Source organism: Brassica napus, chromosome C3 (genome assembly GCF_020379485.1).
Source record: "Brassica napus cultivar Da-Ae chromosome C3, Da-Ae, whole genome shotgun sequence".
Lineage (NCBI taxonomy): Eukaryota > Viridiplantae > Streptophyta > Magnoliopsida > Brassicales > Brassicaceae > Brassica > Brassica napus.
The window spans coordinates 15,778,934-15,798,924 of NC_063446.1; the positions used below are offsets into that span (position 1 = coordinate 15,778,934).

The 19,991-nt window shown below is 34.5% G+C and overlaps 3 protein-coding genes, 3 non-coding genes and 3 pseudogenes across 6 annotated transcripts; 6 read left to right on the forward strand and 3 right to left on the reverse strand.

Moving 5' to 3' along the window:
• Positions 1–122: 122 nt before the first annotated feature.
• Positions 123–1,884, reverse strand: LOC125584350 (annotated as a pseudogene).
• Positions 1,885–3,185: 1,301 nt separating this feature from the next.
• On the reverse strand, positions 3,186–4,440 carry LOC125584347 (annotated as a pseudogene).
• Positions 4,441–5,319: 879 nt separating this feature from the next.
• Positions 5,320–7,980, reverse strand: LOC125584346 (U-box domain-containing protein 54-like). Its single transcript, XM_048752704.1, has 6 exons — positions 7,772–7,980; positions 6,832–6,935; positions 6,560–6,690; positions 6,058–6,159; positions 5,778–5,940; positions 5,320–5,699 (listed from the first exon to the last, which is right to left on the reverse strand). Exons 1-6 carry the CDS (start codon positions 7,923–7,925, stop codon positions 5,502–5,504), a joined length of 852 nt encoding a protein of 283 aa, XP_048608661.1. The 5' UTR covers positions 7,926–7,980; the 3' UTR covers positions 5,320–5,501.
• Positions 7,981–9,757: 1,777 nt separating this feature from the next.
• On the forward strand, positions 9,758–9,830 carry TRNAE-CUC. Its single transcript has one exon. It is a non-coding gene; the product is annotated as a tRNA-Glu (tRNA).
• A 60-nt stretch (positions 9,831–9,890) lies between these two features.
• Positions 9,891–11,620, forward strand: LOC125584348 (39S ribosomal protein L46, mitochondrial-like). Its single transcript, XM_048752705.1, has 6 exons — positions 9,891–10,153; positions 10,251–10,316; positions 10,585–10,659; positions 10,735–10,864; positions 10,947–11,072; positions 11,165–11,620. The coding sequence occupies exons 1-6, from the start codon at positions 9,975–9,977 to the stop codon at positions 11,306–11,308; spliced, it is 720 nt and encodes a 239-aa protein (XP_048608662.1). The 5' UTR covers positions 9,891–9,974; the 3' UTR covers positions 11,309–11,620.
• A 552-nt stretch (positions 11,621–12,172) lies between these two features.
• Positions 12,173–13,503, forward strand: LOC125582944 (desiccation-related protein At2g46140-like). Its single transcript, XM_048749418.1, has 3 exons — positions 12,173–12,184; positions 12,432–12,652; positions 13,035–13,503. The coding sequence occupies exons 1-3, from the start codon at positions 12,173–12,175 to the stop codon at positions 13,282–13,284; spliced, it is 483 nt and encodes a 160-aa protein (XP_048605375.1). The 3' UTR covers positions 13,285–13,503.
• Positions 13,504–15,756: 2,253 nt separating this feature from the next.
• Positions 15,757–15,897, forward strand: LOC125584980. The gene has a single exon (XR_007321873.1). It is a non-coding gene; the product is annotated as a small nucleolar RNA snoR145 (small nucleolar RNA).
• Positions 15,898–15,928: 31 nt separating this feature from the next.
• On the forward strand, positions 15,929–16,072 carry LOC125584968. Its single transcript, XR_007321861.1, has one exon. It is a non-coding gene; the product is annotated as a small nucleolar RNA snoR135 (small nucleolar RNA).
• Positions 16,073–16,803: 731 nt separating this feature from the next.
• LOC125584349 lies at positions 16,804–18,164 on the forward strand (annotated as a pseudogene).
• The last annotated feature ends 1,827 nt before the right edge of the window (positions 18,165–19,991 follow it).

A 19,991-nucleotide genomic window follows, 5' to 3' on the forward strand; every position in this document is an offset into this window, starting at 1 on the left:
AGATAGTTCCTTGTATAAAAACAATATGTGAGGATTAGAACAAACAAAATGAGATGGGTTCATGTTTAAATTGTTGTAAGACTGCAAATTGGTACACACATGTTATTTACATTTGAAGCAAAGAGAGTTTCAATGATCCTAAAGAATTAAACAAGTGTTTACACATTTACAGAGGAAAGTTTTTTTCTCCTCCCATGCAATGAACATGAATGGTTTATAATTTTGGAAATAAACTAAATTTAAAGTACAAAGAAAGATTTGATATTGTAACGAAGTCATCAAGGATCGGCTTTTCCAGCAACTTCATCGTTGTCATCGGAGTCTGAACCACGTTCGCTCATGCTATCATCATCATCGTCATCACTTGAGATCTCCTCAGGTGCTCCAATGTCCTCTGGTTTAGCATACCTCTTGCAGTATTCTTGAAATGTCCAAGATACCAATGTGTCAATGAGAGGTTGAATAGAATAGAGAGAAGCAAGTTGGAAGAAGAGTGAGTGAGATGAACCTTTGACTTTCAGTTCATAGGCAGGACGGTCACGCATCAAGAGAGAGGCAGCTTCACCATTGAAAGGATCAGATGGGTTTGGATATAGAAGCAGTTGAGGAAGGAATGACTCGAAGACATTGATAGATCTGATTAAACAACAGATCAAGTTTAGTGGATGCAATCATCATCAGACACAAGGAGATAATATATATAATTACCAACATTGGACTCCATGTCTGGTTATTACATCTAAGCAAACTGCGCCAAACTGCAATAAGCATATATAGGTTGAGAGGTATCAGATTGGTAAATGATAAGCTCATGACTTACGATTCATCAACATTGGGTGATAAATCTGTTACGAAACCAACAAGAGATTTTTGTAGGATAAGCGTCAGGATTCGATTTGATCTTCCAACCCTCCCTCATAAGACCTTCACCACAAAAACAACACAAAGAATCATAATTAGGTTAAACATGATTCTGATCTTATGACACGTTATACTGCAATAAAGACATATAAGACGTTAGAGAGATGAAATTTAAATGAAAGTTCAGTGACTTACGATTCATCAACATTGAAGGGGCCATAAGATGTTTGACTACGTTCTTAACATCAAACAGAAGGATATTGTAAGGATAGATACTGATCAGGTTATGATTCAAAGATTCGATTTCATCGAACAAACCTCCTTCCCCCAACAAGGCAAACATATACGTAAACAATCACAATCCTAAACACACAAAACAAAGACTAACAGAAAACCACACACAAATCAGTACAGTTGTCCTCACTACAACTATACCACGTCTTCAATCATTTTCTTGAGTTTTGATATGAAGAAAGAATAACTCTCACCAAATTATTCTCATCTTCCACCTCACCCCACAACCACAACAACAAAAAACAAGATCCCAATTCAGTTCTTACTACATAGAGGAGATGATGAATCTATGAGACTCTTATTCTATCAACAAGTAGCTTATGAAATGTTGACAAGAACAAAATCAGAGTTTTTTGTTGGAGGGTTACTGTCAGTGGGGCCATGGAAAGTGACATAGAACATATGCAAATCGTCGTTGACAGTATCCACTTTGTAATCACTCATCATCCTGATTGATACACGAAGAAGAAGGAAGACATATATGAATAAGAAGAGATCATCATCAACAGATCCAATATGTATATATAAGAAAAAAGAGCCAAATCGAGAGATGATTTCGATGAACTAGAAGATAGAGAATTGAGCACATACAATTTCATCATGTCCATCTCTCGGCGTTTGCTCGGCGAAGCCATGTCCGATTCTCTTTTCTTCTTCTTCTGGTTTGATAGAGAGAGAGAAGAAAATGATTCTATGAGACAATGAAATGGACATTTGCCTTATTATCATCTGTCCTTTTTTTTTTTTTTTACTCTTTTAATTAAGAGTCAAATACGTTACCTCTTTTTATTATTTAAACATTAATATCTGATTATTGACTAATATCTGATTATTGACTAATTATATCACAACAAGCAAAAAACATATTATAGTATTTTCTCTCCTATTTATTCTGTTTTTTTTTCTTTTTTGCATAATTCCTATTTATTCTGTTGTCAAATATTACGTTAGTCACTACTCTCAGTTACCCGAATAGTAGAGATGTCTGATCAATTTTATCACTGCAACAATAAAATATAGGCTGTTTCCTTATTTTTCTGTTTTTCTGTTTATGTTATGTATCTCTTATCTTAGTTTTGAATTAATTATTTTAAAAAAAGCTGATTAATATACGTTTCAGTTGGAAAAAAATAAATATTGCCCTCGGTTGTAGTGGATTGAACTGTAACTGAGGATTTTTTATATTAAAAAAATTGATAAAATACGTAAATAATATATATATATATATATTAACTGAAAATTATATTTAGTTGCTCCATTTACATTTATCATTTCTGGTGACCGCGTTTATTCTTATTAACAAATTTGTAATTAATTAAACAAGATAAACAATGTGCGAAAAAAAAGACATGATAGATGATAAGTGGCATCTTGTCTTAATCTTATCCACTGTTGCCGTGAGGCCCTTAACAACTAAGGATTAGTACATTAATTATACTTATACAATCGTATACAAATCAAACTCTCGACTCATTACTGAACATTTCTTATTCAGAGGCAAATGAACCTTTGAACGAAATATTTATCAGAATACAAGGGAGAACTTTCTAAGAAGAATGATGGTGGATAAGTGATATTTTTATAACCAAAAAGGACGAAGACTTATTGCAAAAGAAATGTGAGCAATAACTTAAGACGAGTTACGATTGTTGAAGAAGACGTGTCGACAATAAATTAGGTTTCTTTGTCCTTTTTCGTGAAAACTATTTACGTGTCCACATGCATGAACTAAATCCTCACTCAAATTTCTTAACACACACCATTAGCAAACCATATGGTCCATATCAACACTTAATAATCTGTTTTCGTATGATTGTATTTGTATCACAACTCGGGCCGAGAACCTGGGGCCCTGACTATGAGGATGTGGATTTTTCTTGGGTTTCCTTTATGGGCGGATGTGTAAACAACTTAGTTTGTGTGTGAAGTTTTTTTAGAAGTCTTTGCTTCTGGGGAATCTCCTCATTCGCTGTTGTTATCTACGCATTAAGTTTGAGTTATGATAACCGATAATTTCTTTCTCATTTGTATCAACGTGTGACGACATATTCAGTCATGAAATCTGTGTCTGAAGTAGTGAAGTTGTTCTCGCAAGCCCAAAATCACCAATCTTGAGTTCGTGTTTCGAGTTAAGCAGCACGTTGATTGGCCTTAGATCACGATGTAATATGTTGGCTGAGTGCACGTACTTGAGCCCTCTTAAGAGCTGGTACACAATGAACTGTAAAAAGTAAATAATGAATAAAGATCATACCAGAGAGATCAGATTAGACTTACACGGGCATTGATCATGGCTTAAGGTTTGGTTAGAACGTAGGATTCGCTGAAGATCAGTGTCCATTAACTCATACAATGTAGACATCGTTGAGAGATATCTCGTTGCGGAGGTTTTGCAATATCTTTGATGGCTATGACCTGAAGAATCAAACCAAGGCCTGAAGATGAGAAATTAAAGAAAAAAACAGAGGAAACAGAGTATCCTCTGTTTATCTCGTTCTTGGAGATCAATAGACTACCAAAAATATAGATTAAAAAATCAATATGAGAAATTACGAATAACGTTTTACGTTCTCATGATCCATATGCCTGAGAAGCTTGATTTCACGTAGAGTTCTCTTAGCATCAATAATGTTATCAAAAGCATTACCGATCTTTTTAATGGCCACCTTCTCTCCATTCACTGAGTTCACCGCAGCACTGAAACTCAAGAATCAAGAACCAATGAGCATTCAAAAAGAAGAAGGCTTTGGTGAGAAGAAGAGAGCTTACCAGACGATACCACAAGCGCCTCTACCAATGGGACATACTTTCTTGAAACTTCAAAGAGCTGTCCATAAACGTTGTACTGAATATAACGGCCTCCGTGTGTAGGTACAACTTTGATGCAATGGTCGGTAGAACCAGAGCTTGATTCTCCTCCAGACATGATGCAATGAATCAGACCAAGAACCAGAGAGAGAGAGACGAAGAAGGCTTTGTTGAAGTTCTCTAAGGTCCCTCTTGAAGACACTAAATCCATGTGAAGAGAAAGAAGCTTTTTTATCAACTGTAAAAGATCTCTCTCTCTCAAGTGACTCTTGAGTCTAAAGAGCATGAAAAATTACGTACTTGTATGGGTCACAAGAAGTAGTGTCACTCTGTTTTGCTCAATACTGCAAAATTCATGTGTTACTACTAATTGCACCAATCTATCAATCATTTCTGATTTTTTTTTGGTAAAATAATCATTTCTGATTTGATTTGATCCTTTGATTTAAATTGGTTTATAGAAAGATTAGATATTTTGGAAAAAAAGAGCTTAGATCTTTATGACCAACAATGTTTTTTTTTTTTGCTAAGAATGCTAAATATCATATTAATGATGTTCAGATTTACAAAAGTTAATCTAAGTGCTACTCTACCTTAGCAAAAAGAAAGGAAAAACAAGATAGAGCAATGTTTATGAACCTAATAAATTAGATAATCCAACTTGACAACAGAAAAAGAAATTTCTTCCTATCCCTCCTTGCCATCACCGTTGGAGCGATAATGCAGCTGTTGTGATATACATTGTTTCTCTGTTTCCAAAGATGGTAGATTGTCGACTGTACGACTATAACAATGTTGGTATCTAATAGTAGAGCAAATCATTAATTCCATTGTGTTTCATGCTTAAACAACATTTGGTCCAAACTACATTTGATAAGTGTTTTTTTTTCAAGTTGGTTAACTGAGAAATGTTAAATAGACAGAGTTATACGACTGACAGTTCTACATACACTATAAATATTGACTTCTAATTACATCACCCTAAGAGGTCATATGATCTACGTAATCTTGCAGTATGTTGTCTATCTCTTGCAATATGCTGCCGATCTTTTGTAAATTTTATTTTTTACTAATTTGCATAACTCACTATTTTTGGGAGTGGAAATCCTAACAACTAAGACGTTCTTCTTGCAGTGTGTTGCTGCCGATATTTATTATTTTTTTACCAAAAGCTTCGATTTCTTGTAAATCTTTTTTTTTTGACGAAAATTTCTTGTAAATCTTTTTTTTACTAATTTGCATAACTCACATTTTTTGGGAGCAAACTTTTTGCCAATTATATTTTCGTGTGTGATTTGTTAAGCATCAAAGTTTCGATTATTATGTCCCCGATCAAAGTTTGTTGGCACAAAAAGAAAAAAAGCTTTACATGTAGTGCCCTTTTCATATATCGTAGAACATTTCATTGCATCCAAACACATGAAGGTATTATATCATATATATTGTTCTCACAAAGAAATTCCAAAACTCACAATATAATCGACATTTAAATTTATCTCCAACATATATATATATATATATATATATATATATATATATCAATGTTTATAATTTGGGTGGTGCTGCAGCCAGTCCTTGATGAGTGAACGAAGAGTGTAGTTTGGGGTAAGATCGCGATGAGCGAGCCTTGCTCCTGTGTTTGGCGACGTATCATTCCCTATATTTAGCCAGTATCTGATATTCTTGGCCTCGTACGTGAAACCATCAGCAGCCACATGAGGATCTCTCATTATGTCCTAAACCAATATCAATTTATGATGAGCCAAACCATTGCATAGTATTTCAAGATGCAGAGGTGGTTTTGAATCCCTAACCTTTGAAATGGGACAAAGATAATCTTCGGGAGCACAGTCTGCTTCGCTCTCATTGCTTACAGAATGATCTTTATCTTGATCGTTTCCTTTGTTTGGGTTCTGAGTTGAAGTATGGAGTTCTGTGAACGAATCCGATGGATTTCCAAGGTCGAAACTTCCTTCTCTATTAAACCGAAAAACAAACAGAACAAAAGTGTGACAATTAATACCTTTAAAGAGTAGTATAGACACACAAACACACACACACAAACAAAAAAAAACAAGTAATCCTCAAACTTACCTTGTCTTGATTAGTTTCCCTTTGCAGATGAACCACATTTTACAGCGAGTAGGTGCATGTTGACTCACGTACTCTGCTTTTCTAGATGTGATAGACATTCCCCTGCATTATTAAGGAGATGTTATTATTTTCTGTATTAATTTTTTCTCGAAATATCAAGAACATACATACAAAAATCGAATTTTACTTTGGGCAAATCTCCAAAATAGCACATTTCTAAGTTTATATCACAAAAATAGCACTCAAAAACTAAAATGACCAAATAGCATTATATCTTTTGAAAAATTTAAATTTTTTTATTTTTCAAAATTTGAAATCTTATCCCCAAAACCTCACTTTTCAACTCTAAACCCTAAAACCTAAACTCTAAACCTTAAACCCTAAATTCTAAACCCTAAACTCCACCCCTTGAGTGCTATTTTTGTGACTTTTGACCTTGAGTGCTAATTTGGGAACAAAAACTTGATTTAGTGTTATTTTGGTTTTTTTCTCTTTTACTTACCTGGAATAATGAGGATTAGCTGCTGCTCCCATAACGAGCTTCTTGATATTGTTTTGATTGATGAGTTTCACAATCTCTTCACCAACACCATATCCTGGTATCAGTAATATACTCACATCTTTTTCATTAACCTGCACCAATATATTACATAATTCCATCAATCTTTTCAAAAATCAATCATTTTTCCTTTAAGCTCCATTCAGTCGTAGTTTTTGATTTTTCAACATTTTCCATTGCTAACACAGTTGTATCTGCAAAGAGAATTAACTTACCCCTTCGTTTGTGCAGATATCACGGTACTTGTAAAGGCTATCATATGAAGTTTTCAGCTCTGACTCTTGGATTGCCTTGATCTCACTTTCATCAAGCCCACATGCTACAAAATAATACACGAAGAAAATAAGATTCCAATTTTAACACCCGCAAACAAAAAAGAGCACACAGACAAAAGTGCCATATCAATAGCTAATTAGGTGATTTTATAAATAAATGAATAATTAAACATGATGTGTGACTTAACTACAAATGGGGTATACTAGCCGAATAAGCCCAAAACATGATTTGTTTCGGTAGTATGCCGAGAGTTCTGCTAAATTTTGGTCATAAATTGTAAAGTTAGGATGTTGATTGTTTCATGATTAATTAAATGTAACGAGGATTTCATGTTTTTTTCTGGGGTGATTGGTAGTTGTTGTAGGTGCTGTCCACAGCTCTATTTATTTCTACAGCATCAAATTCAGAACAATTAAAATTTAATTTTTTTTTGAAACTACACCTCTTGAAATTAATCTACAGCTGTACAAGTGTTTTGCAGAGACAAATATCCAAAGTAATTTTTTAGTGCTTTCCATAAAATTCTACATCAATAAAATTTAAAACCACATCAAAAACTCTACAGATACATATTTTTTCTACAACAAAAATTTTAAAGTTACAGATATTAACAATCGGACCCTCTATCTATATACAGATGGATATTTGGGATATGTTTCCTTAATATGTTCCCAAATATGTTCATATACTCAGATGTATATTATATACCCAGAGAAAGAATAGTATCATCCTGAGACTGTCATCTAATAGTTAAAAAAAAACACAATCAATTCGTCAAAGTATTATATATGTATTGGTCCATGAACCTTTTATGGCTTTTGAACCAACCAAACCAAAAGAAAAAGCAAAATAGAACGTAGAGAATGTATATATACTTACAAGAAGGGTTCAGCGAAAATGGAATATGAACTTGAAGAAGGCAGAGCTTCTTAACACGAAAAGTCTTCAATGTCCATAACAAATTTAGTTTACTTTCTCGAACATCTTGATTTACCGCAACATAAATGACGTCGCTATACAAAGTTTCTCCCATGGTTTCTTGTTTATTTTTCTCTCTTTTTTTTTGTGCTAATTTTCTCTTTCCATTGTGCATGAGATGAGCAATATATATAGCGAGCGAGAGAGACACGCACACACACATCAAGGTCCGTTGCAACTTAAACTGCAAGGAGCTTATTTCGGACCATTTACGTGCGAATTTCTCAGGTCAAGTGCTGTGGGTCAGCTTATTTTATTGAAAACAATCGATCAGTTGAACTTTCTACACTTGTTTATTAAGTTTCCGGGAATATTAGTCGAAATCACTTGGATCTTAAGTTGTGAGAATAGTGTCGAACCAAAATAAAAGTGTCGGGGTTTATCTTGGTGATCATCAAATTTTGTTTTGTTGACTTGACTCCATTATCATTTTCTGTAATTTATATATAATTTAAATCCAAGAATGTTCTGGAGTGTAACATCTCTTGACTAAATAAACTGAAAATGTAATTGTTTTTGAAAAACCTGAAAATGTAAATTTATTACTAGCAAAAAAAAAAAAGAGAGAAGTCAATTTTTTTTATTTTCAACCGAAAAACGTAGGGGGGTATTACTAGTGATTAGTACTGTAAAATTATTTTAAAAGTTTTAACTTATGAAAATACAGAAGAAATTGTATAGTTGCCTACTTTGTAATTAACGTTTTCTGTGATGAATTTCTTATGGCTGTGTTGCATGAGGGTGAGGCTATTGCAAACAGTCAGTTTTAGCTCGTAATTTTGCATATCGAGTTTGTAATACGTTTGTTTAGGGTCAAACGCGCACTGTAAATGCGTGAGTACCACCGCTCTCAAACCGTCACGTTAGTTTAGCGCGTGGGGACCATTAGAATATAGAGTTAAAATATATAAAAAAGAGAAATAAGTCACTTTCTGACTGTAATATCACAAGTCACTTTCAACTAGAAAATGTCAGTTTTTACCTCTTAGTTATTTTTCTATCAAATTTTCTTCTCTAGTCTGTCAATAACTTCCTCAAATTAAAAATAGTTAAAATGAGTCAAAATTAAAAACTATAGAATATCAATTTTTTTTTCAATTATCCACTTACCCAAATAAAATAATTTTTCATTTTTCTTCATCTTTCAGATCCATTCAAACTAAAACATATCTTCATTTTTCTATGGTGATTGTGGACGTTGGTGCGCGTTAATGGCTAATAAGATGATAGAAGCCTACCACTTACGTAAGCTTTTACTGTGACTTCATATCACGTGTCACCTCTAATTTCTTAATATCAGTTTTTGTTACGTAAAATCCGGTTTTGGTTTTTGCTCTAATTAACAAATGAACTGTTTTGCATATTAGATTGATTTTACTACTGCAAAATCGTTTAACCTTTAATCAAACAATTGTACCAAGAAGGTTTCCACAATACGAATTGTGCAACTTCTTAGACCAAATGTTAAAGCAACTTCTGAGACCTAGCTAGCCGTGGATAAAGAATAATGATGGCAATGTTTAGTTTAACATTTTTAAAACAGTAGATATAATTTATAATTCTAACTTCTGATACTAATATGTGATACGGTAACTATTACAAATTAATAAACGTAGCACATAAAATGCATGTTATCATCGTTGTCTCATGACCTCAGCCTAAAAAAAGGTACATCCTTCTGGGTCGGAGAAGTGACAAAAAGTAACCTTGCATGAACATCTTCAGCTTCTTCCTCCAGGTAGCATATTGATTAGAGCTTCCATGGTGATGTGAATTACACAAGAATGTTTAGCCTATTCACAAAACAAAGAAACAAATAAGCATGTTATAAGCCATGAAGTGATAAGTATGCGATCATGAATAATAAACTTTATCTCAAAGTCAACATCCGTTGTAGTCTAGCTGGTCAGGATACTCGGCTCTCACCCGAGAGACCCGGGTTCGAGTCCCGGCAACGGAGAATTATTTTTTTAAAATTGTTTTTTATTATATAGCAAACCGGATTGTGTTTCAGTAAAACCCTCAAGCGTTCTCTTCTCTCTGTTGTGTCAAAGTCGACTCCTTTTTTCTTTTTTTCTTTTGGCTCATTTGAGATTAGAGGGAGATGCAGAGATTGAGATCTTCTCGGTCACTGGTTAAGCCTCTGTTGGAGAGCAGGAGGCTTGGAGGAGGGTATTGCACGAGCTCCTCCTCCGAAAAGATCGTAGCTTCGGTGCTTTTCGAGAGATTACGCGTTGTGATTCCCAAACCAGATCCTGCTGTCTACGCCTTTCAGGAGTTCAAGTAATTCCACACTCTCCTTTTATGTTCATCTTATTACAGCTCAATTTCGATATTTATGTGTTTCTTTTTGTTTTTATTAAATTTATTTCTGTTGCAGATTCAATTGGCAACAGCAGTTTCGCCGTAGATACCCAGATGAGTTCTTGGACATTGCTAAGAACAGGTTTAACCTACATTCCTTCCTTTTACATGTGTCTGAATGCATACATCTCTAGTCAACGTTTTTATGTCATCTCTATTAGATTCTTTCATAAATTTCCAAACTTTGATAACAATGGCAAAGAACTGTAGATAGGCGTTTTTATCTTGTAGCTTCTATCAGAACTGTTTCTGTTTATTACATAGTGAAGGGTTATGATCATCTCTGGTTCTGTTGAGAGTTGTTGCTCAAAGTGTAATGAAAAATTTCAATTCATCTTTGAATAACACAGAGCCAAAGGTGAATATCAAATGGACTATGTACCTGCTCCCAGAATCACTGAGGCTGACAAGAATAACGATAGGAAGTAAGTTTCACCTTTAATTAAAGACATATGTACTTGTTTCTTCTCTTTCGCTTACTGGCTTGCAATTGTTACTAGGTCATTATACAGAGCTCTTGACAAAAAGTTGTATCTTCTCATCTTCGGAAAGCCATTTGGAGCTACTAGTGACAAACCTGTCTGGCATTTCCCTGAGAAAGTGTATGATTCTGAGCCAACTCTTCGCAAGGTGATGATGATGGATTATCTCCCTCTGTTATCAATCCATAACACCATCAGTTTCGTTCTTATGTGTAATTCGGTATTTGCAGTGTGCTGAATCTGCTTTGAAGTCAGTCTTGGGAGATCTGACTCACACATACTTTGTTGGAAATGCTCCAATGGCTCACATGGCTATTCAACCTACTGAAGAAACACCTGATTTGCCGTCTTACAAGGTAAACAACAAAGATCCTCTGAGATAAAGAAAGAAGCAATCGGTTACTTAATTTGACTGATTCTTTTGAATCATCTTCTTCTTCTTGTGTAGAGGTTCTTCTTCAAATGCAGTGTAGTAGCAGCGTCCAAGTACAACATACGTAACTGCGAGGATTTTGTGTGGGTTACCAAAGATGAGCTTTTGGAGTTCTTCCCTGAGCAAGCTGAGTTCTTCAACAAGATGATCATTAGCTGAGACTAGTCACTCACTCACCACCACCAAAATAAAACTCCTTTTTTATTTTCTCTTTTCCTTCTAGATAGTTCTCCTGAGGAAGATAGAAAACTTTTTAAGACATTAATATGGTGAGTGAAGGTCTTTGTAATAATTAGACCAAACGATGTCTCTTGTTTTTGTAGTCACGCACATGTGGTGTGTGAGCCTGTGAGGTCACAAAGGGTTTTTTTTTTATGTTGACTTTTGGCAGTTGATTGGAACTCAGGAAGTACGTAGTTGAATGTAGTTGGCTTCTCAACATATTTATACTTAAAATTCATCTCGGATACACATCACACTAGGCAACCTCTCTCATGAATCTTGTCACGTTTATTGATTCGGCAAGTGTTCTTCTCAATTCCGTCAAGATTCCCAAACGGAACTACTATAGATGCGACACAATACATGCTTAACGTGAAAAAAATAAGTTCATAGGCTGGAGAAGAAAAGGAGCATTGTGGAGCTTATGCAAACCCTGAACACCAAATGCAGTTCCTCTCTCTATCTTTACATAATAATATATCGTGCGTACAATATATCGAATAGCATCCTACTAATCATTCATACTCGTCAATGTCTCAAATTCAATTTGATTGTAAAATAAGTTTAATCGATATAACCAACAAAAAAAAATCAATTGTAATCTGAATCACAAAATGAAATGGTTATAAACGCAACATTGTCTGTGACCGAATAAAACCGCATTTGGTTTCGGTTGAATATTAGTTCGTTTGATTGAACTTACTTGTTTTCCTTCAGACAGCATCTCTCTCATTTGCATGCAACGTTACCACTTACTAGTCAAAAGCCATGTAATTTTTTTTTCCTTCACATTTATAAAATATGGTTTATGGAGTATATAATCTAATGGCCCATAGTGAGTGATGATCTTTGTTTTGTAACCTCCTTAAAATAGCCACGATAAAAAAAAAGAGACGAAAAAGTCTTGATGTAGTGTAAGCCACAAACTACTACTTAACCAACAATATGGATTAGCAAGAGAAAAAAAATATAAGAGAGATCTGATCATTTCAAAATAACAAATCGGAACATCAAAAAACAGAAGAAGAGAGAATGGCATCAACGGAGCAAAAGGAGGTAGAAGAAATGGGTCGATGATTTCAGGTTGTTGGACAAAGCCAAAGGTTTCTTTGCAGAGAAGCTAGCGAATGTTCCGACGCCTGAAGCCGCCGTGGACAACGTCGATTTCAAAGGCGTGACACGTCAAGGTGTAGACTATCACGCCAAGGTCTCCGTCAAGAATCCTTACTCTCAGACGATCCCTATTTGCCAGATCTCTTACGTCCTCAAGAGCGCCACAAGGTATTCCTCTTCTGACCTTTTTCTCTCTCTTTTTTTTGTTACAATCATTTATGAACCGTTTGATATCATGATCTAGCGTAATACGTACCAATTCATATATATAATAGTTTAGTTATCCAAGTGCATGTGCATCTATTCATTGATGATATCAAACATATATGGATATTGAATTGAGTCCATAACGTTTATACCTTAGTATCTTACACATGTAAACATAATACTAATATACCGCATGTTCTCGAAAATATCGTCTCAAGTTTGTATATTACATAATAAATAGCTTAGATTGTAACATGAACATACCAGTAATTTGTTGTGGGACGTTACGCACGCGTCATGTGTAGGTTCATCATGCTAATTAATAATTTTTGTGGTTGGGTAGGACGATAGCGTCGGGTACAATACCGGACCCGGGTTCGTTGGTTGGGAACAAGACAACGGTTTTGGACGTACCGGTTAAGGTGGCCTACAGCATAGCGGTTAGTCTGATGAAGGACATTGGCTCGGACTGGGACATTGACTATCAACTTGACATTGGACTAACCTTCGATATTCCTGTTGTTGGTGACATTACCATTCCTGTCTCTACTCAGGGTGAGATCAAGCTCCCTTCCCTTCGCGACTTCTTTTAATTTAAACTATGGTCAGTCGTGATTATAATCTAATTTTCAATAAAATACGATCCACAACACATAGGCGATCATATCGGTGATTATCAGTTCTGCATTTCTTTTTAATTATTTTTGTTGATTTTGTTATTGGATTATTAAGGATATTTGTTGACTATGTATGTTTGCATGGTAATTAGTCCCATGCATAGAATAAAACTACAAATGCAGTTATACCTTAATACCTGACTTTGAAGATCGAGATCAGTTCGAATATCGACAATTGAAAAACAAAATTACTAAGGATTACTGTTAAATGTAAACTTTGGTTGATGGTCTATGATTATATTAAAGAAAAAGATACTAAACGTAATAATTCTGGTTATAGAGAAAATATACTGCTTGGGCAGATAAAACTAAACCATTTCTTGAGCTTCATTTAAAAAATTCGAAGTTAGATTAATCGCTGATACTATTCCTTTTAGGAATTAATTGAGTTTGGACCTATATACCGTTTTTTTTTGGGGTGCAAATACTTTTTTCTTTAAAGAAAAGAAGAGCAAATGACAAAGGAGAACAGTGTATGAACCAAGTGGTGATAGCTTAAAGCATGTTTATTTAGCTTAAGTAGGTTGTTTAGGATATTTTGTAATTAAAAGAAGGGAAATTGCACCCTATATACATGAAAAAAAACAAATACACTAACTAACCAAAATCCCCTCCAAAAACAAATACACTAACTAAAAAATCCCCCCCTCTCTCCTACTTTCTCTTCCTATCTCTCTTTACTCTCTCTCCAAATCTAATTTTTCATTTCTTTTTTGTTATTTGGTAAATAAGCCCTTAAAAGAAAAGAAAAAAAGAAAAAAAAGAAGGGGTGTTGCTTAATTAAGCATTAGAAGGATTGTTACTTCTTTCTTTGCTTTTTTTTTTTTTTTTTTCTATCTCTCTCTCTCTTTCTCTTTTTGTTCTCTCTGGCTCACTTAATTTTCTCTTCATTATGGTCTACTTGAGAGATCCTTAAAAGGTTTTAGCAATAATCATGTTTTAATGACAATTTTTTGGGGTTTGGTTGTACCCACATCAGTTTTGGTTTTGATTTTCATGAGAACTAAATTATCATCACTTAATCAGTCTAGACTTGGGTTTCGGTCTAAGTGATTTACATGGTGGATCGTAACAGATGATCGATTCACCCCTGACATTAGTCGGAATGTATCGAAATGCCGGCTTATCAAACATTTTGGTCATTGGTAGTTAAGTTGAAGTGAGGGCTGATCATACCAAACCATATTAGTTATTCATTTGTAGGCCTGGGCATTTTACCCGGATCCTAAGACCTGACCTGAAACCGATCCGAAAAAACCCGGTTCGGGTAGGAACCGACCCGATCAAATTACCCTATCGGGTCTTGTTGCAGAGGACCCGCATGACTTGGACCCGACCCGACCCGACCGACCCAAATCCGAAACCTGATGGGTACCCGAATTAATAATGTAAATTAAATAAAATACATCAAGGGAGAATCGAAGACGGGTTATTTGTCTAGAGAACATGGGAGTCAACCACTAGGAGACAACAAATTGTTGTTGTATTTCACATAGTTTAGTATATATACACATTTTAATATAATAAAAACACACATTTTGAATAAAATTATGAATATTTTCGGATATATAAATTTTTCAGATAATTTTTTTGTATTTTTAGGTTTTTTTAGATCGAACCCGACCCGAAACCGAACCGAATCCGAACCGATAAATTCTAATTACCCGAATGGATCTAACTATCTAAGACCCGACCGACCTAGACCCGGCACGACCCGAACAGATCCGGAACCGAAAATTTGAAATTACCCTATCGGATCCTAAACTCTTAGACCCGAAAGATCCGGACCTGAAAGGATCCGATCCAAATCCGATCCGACGACCTGAAATGCCCATGCTTATTCATTTGTACAAATACGGGCTTTAAAAATAAAAGTCAAGACCATAACTATAAGCCCAATCCAAATACGTAGCATCAGCCCTAATACACACACTCTATATAAACTCATTTAAAGATTCATTAACTTCCACAGCTCTTAGGGTGGTTTATCGCTCTTCTTCCCCGCCGTTTCTGTTTAGTTTTTGTTAATTATTTGAATTAGATCTCTTCTCTCTTTACTTTGGCTATGGTATGAATTATCTATCTGTGTCTAGGGATGCAATGAAGAGTTAATATCGGAAAGGTTTAAATAGATCGTGTGGGGCGAGTCTCGTTCGCGCGAGATGAAATCCGATTTATATTATGGTTCGTATTCGCTGAGCATTTCGAATTTTTAGTTATTATAACGAGGGACCTATGGGTGAAACGCTTTAATCAATGCGTATTCAAGCCAAGTTTACCTTCGTATATTCATTATCGGAGATTTGCCGGAATCTGTGATTTCAATTCCTGATTTTAATTATGTTTCCGATTAAATTTTTGGATAATGTTTTTCTACTGATTGAGTGAAAGCGAAGGACCCAGCAGGGAAGCGAGTATACTCATGAAATGAGGCTTCTCTAACAATTTTATTTAACCTTCGTATATTTAGTCTCCAAGTGATAATTGATGATCTGTTATCGGATTGTCGCGAGTTCTTGGTGTATATATGAATTTTTGAGTTTTTTTGTTAATTAGAGAAAAAGCAGGGATTGTGTGTATCGGCTTAGTGCTAACAATGCGCTTTGTACGAAAGATTTCCCAATGCAAAATCAATTAGGGGCAGATGGGCAGTTGTGATTCATTTTCTCCATTGAATAGCTCAACAATCATCTTCCCTACATTTTGTTCTCTTGATACCTTTTTTTTTCATTATGTTGGTCACAAGTCTTGCCTACATATATGTGTTGTTTCACTAAATTGGTCACGCTATCTGTACCTCAACAATGGACTACTGTTAACATATCTGTAGATTTCAACAGAAACTTGGCCTACCTGGTAGAAAGTTGAGAACATGTAAAGGAGAAGCAATTAATGTTAGCCCAAAATCCACCAATACTGAACAAAGAAGTACGGACATTTGCAATGGAGTATAAATATAGTTAATATGTATATTTGTGTAAAGAGGGATGAGCTGCAAGAATCCAATTTGAATTGACGAAACATATTGATTATAAAAAAGTTGATTATACAAATCGATGGTGTAAGGTGAACCAATCTATGACCCACTAGGCTTCGGGGCTAAAGCTGTACCAAGTGTCCATGAATCCGGATGTGTATAAATAAAAGGAAGACACTTTCGTACGAGATGACCAACATTAAAATCTTGTCTAAATATCGAGGAAAAACAAACAACTCCAAACTTAGCCTTGTCTATCTAGGGCTCGGATTTGATTCCATTTATCGATAAACATGAATCCCTAACCATAAACGGACCGGCATATGATTTTCAATTATCAGATATAATGTCGACCGGTCTTTATCGTTGAAGATAGATTACAAGTCTGATTAATCGTAGTCATCCATAGATAAAGGAGCTTTATAAATAAAAAGCAGCTTTATCCTTTAAAAGAATTTTTCTGTGACGAGGACCTATATCTATCCTCGCGTCGCGACTTGTCGTCTTCGTCTCAAATCTCAATCCTCTTCGAAGCACACAACATCATATTCCTCCTCGCATCCCTCTCCTTCGCTCCGAGATATTCTGACTTCTGAAAACATCGCCGCGCCGTCTCCAATTCGATGGCGTTCCTTGTCCGATCGCCGGATATACCCACACGAATCTTCTCCGATTCGAATTCGAGTGCAAGTCACGCGTTTACGAGGAGGAGAGGTACGGTTTCCGCGAGAGTTTCGTCTAGTTTCATGATTCAGAAATCCAGATTATACGCCAAATTCTCAGCTCCGGCGAAAGAAGACTGCAAGATTAGCAGACATGATGAGGAGAATAAAGAGAGCTACTACGTGAATAAGGGTCACGCCGTTCAGTGCCTCAGAGAGGAGCCTTCCTTCCTTGTTCCTCAAAGATCCCAGCTTCCACATTTACAGGTTCCCCATTTCACTTTCTCTTTCTTCCTTTCAGACAAACTCTTCTTGATCGATCTCACTGCTTCACGGTCGTGTTTTGTATCCTAATTGGTCTCTTAATTAGCTTTATACTTAATCAGTCCACTACTGGTATGTTCTTGATAAGAGGTCTGTCAATAGTTCTTGATCAATCTGTCTGCTTCCTGGTCGTGTCTGTATCCTAGTTGTTCTCCTCTTTAGGGTACTCATTGGTCTGTCCTTAGTTCTTGATTCTAGCTCTATTCTTGTCACAGGGATGATATTGTGTTTCGAGATCCTATGAACACCTTCATGGGGATTGATAACTACAAATCCATGTTCTGGTGGTTGCGTTTCCTTGGAAGGATCTTCTTCAAAGCACTCTGCGTCGACATTGTTAGTATTTGGCAACCCACAGATAACACTCTCATGATTCGATGGACTGTTCACGGGGTTCCTCGTGGTCCCTGGGAGACTCGTGGTCGTTTTGATGGCACTTCCGAGTATAAGTTCGATAAGGATGGGAAGATTTATGTTCACAAAGTCGATAACATCGCTATTAACTCGCCTCCAAAGTTTCAAATGCTCAGTGTTCAAGACCTTGTTGAAGCCATTACCTGCCCTTCCCACACCAAGCCGACGTATTTTGAGTTTAAAGACTCGTCATCATCATCTTCGGAAACATACTAGTGTGCATAGTCTTTTTGTGTGGTTATAGATATAGAGTAATGAGAAGCTATGGACTATAGTTTGGTGTGTAATAATATATAGATGAAGAAGAATGAAATAAAACAAACAAAAGCGTTTTGTGTGTGTATAATCAAGACAAGCTTGTGTATTTTTACATGTTCGATAAGTAATTTGTAGGTTGGCAGGTCCATTTGGTTAGCTAATCTACACGTGTGAATCGCAGGGATTAACTAGATCCACATCCGGTTTAAGTTGTGGTTAATTAAAATTTTAAAATCGTGCATGGAATCTCACCGTAAATATTTAATGTGCTATATGATATCAACTACCACATTAAAAACATATACCAGACGTGTGAACATTTCTGTTACATATATACTACAATAGTACTACTAGGTAATAACCCGCGCCTTGCGCGGGATGTGATTATTAGTTTCGTTATTTTTAATAAAAAGACAATAAATCTGTTTAATCTGGATATTGGTTAGGTTTTTACGTTTTTTTTGTTTTTAATCTTCTAAAATATAACTATTATTTTAAATTAATATTTATTTTAGTTTATTCGGTTAAAACATTTGATTTTTTGGTTTTTTCGGATAAAAACCTAAAATTAATATTATATGTTTATTTTCATATTATGAAGTTTAGATAGTTGTCATGTCGAACCAATAGTTTCATATTATAGTTTTTAAACAGATAATAGTTTAAGAAAAAGAAAAGAAATTATTAAGACAAATCATTTCACTACAATTTGGTCGGTAGTGAAAGAAACATTAAGAAAAAATATTTCAACTTTCAAAAAATTAGATACTTCAGCTGTGTGAATACTTAGTTATAAGATGCTCACATCAAGGTGCACATGTATGTTTATGTAAGAAGTATATAAAAATAGTTAAAAATATATAAAGATATTGTTAATTAATATTAATGACATTTTTGTTTAGAATAATACATGAAAGATAAAATTAAAATTTATTTAAAATAAAAAAGACCTTGACATTAGTCATTTTTTCATTAAAAGAAAATAAAATTATATTCGTAAATAGGGGTGGACACATATCAAGTATCTGGATATTTGGAAGCATTCTTGTCAATTCGATCTTTAGCCACCTAGATATTCGGTGACTCCGATATCCGAAATGTTTTAGAATTTTAAAGAATATCCGATTTGATTCGTAAATAAAATAAAATTTTAAAAATAATTTAATAATAACATTTTATTACAAAAATAAAACATTATATAACCTTTTAATTTTAGTACCTAATATAATAAATTTATATTGTAAAACTGATATAAAGTATAATATATATAATTCTTTTCATATATGTATATATATGCATATAACATATCGAATTAGATATATGTTCCTAAAAATTGGTATTAGTGATTTGCTTCTTTTTTGATATTGTATTTTAGTATTTGATTTGTTTCGTAAAGTTTCAAATATCAAGATTTTTTGGTTCAAATCAAAACGGATAACAAATCGAATCAAAATTTATGAATACTTTGCTCAATTTTATCTGTAAACAATAAAAATAATATATATATAGTTTGGCTTTTGATTCGTTATCTATTTTTATTCGAACCGAAAAATCCAGAGTTTTATTGGAACTATGTATGTGAGTTTTATATTAAAAAATCACAAAGTACATAGTGTGAACACATTTATGACTATAGTGTGAACGCGTTAGCATATTTATTATCAAATCATTGTGAGGCTGCCACGTGTCTATTATAATGTGAATGCATTTATTACAATGCTTCTCTTTTAATATATAAGGGATATTTATAGAATTACAGATCGATTTTTTTAATGTATAGTAGACAAAAATATTAATTTAATTTACTATTAGTTCATTAATCTGAAAATTTTATTTAAATAAAAGACAGTGCGTCTTTCCCGAAGTCGTTTTCTAATATTCGTTTGTACTCACTCAGAGAGGAAAAATGCCATTTGGAATCACTTCTACTTCACTCACCTTATGTCTTCTTCTCTCTCTCTTTCTTTCTCAAGTTAGCTTAGCAGTCA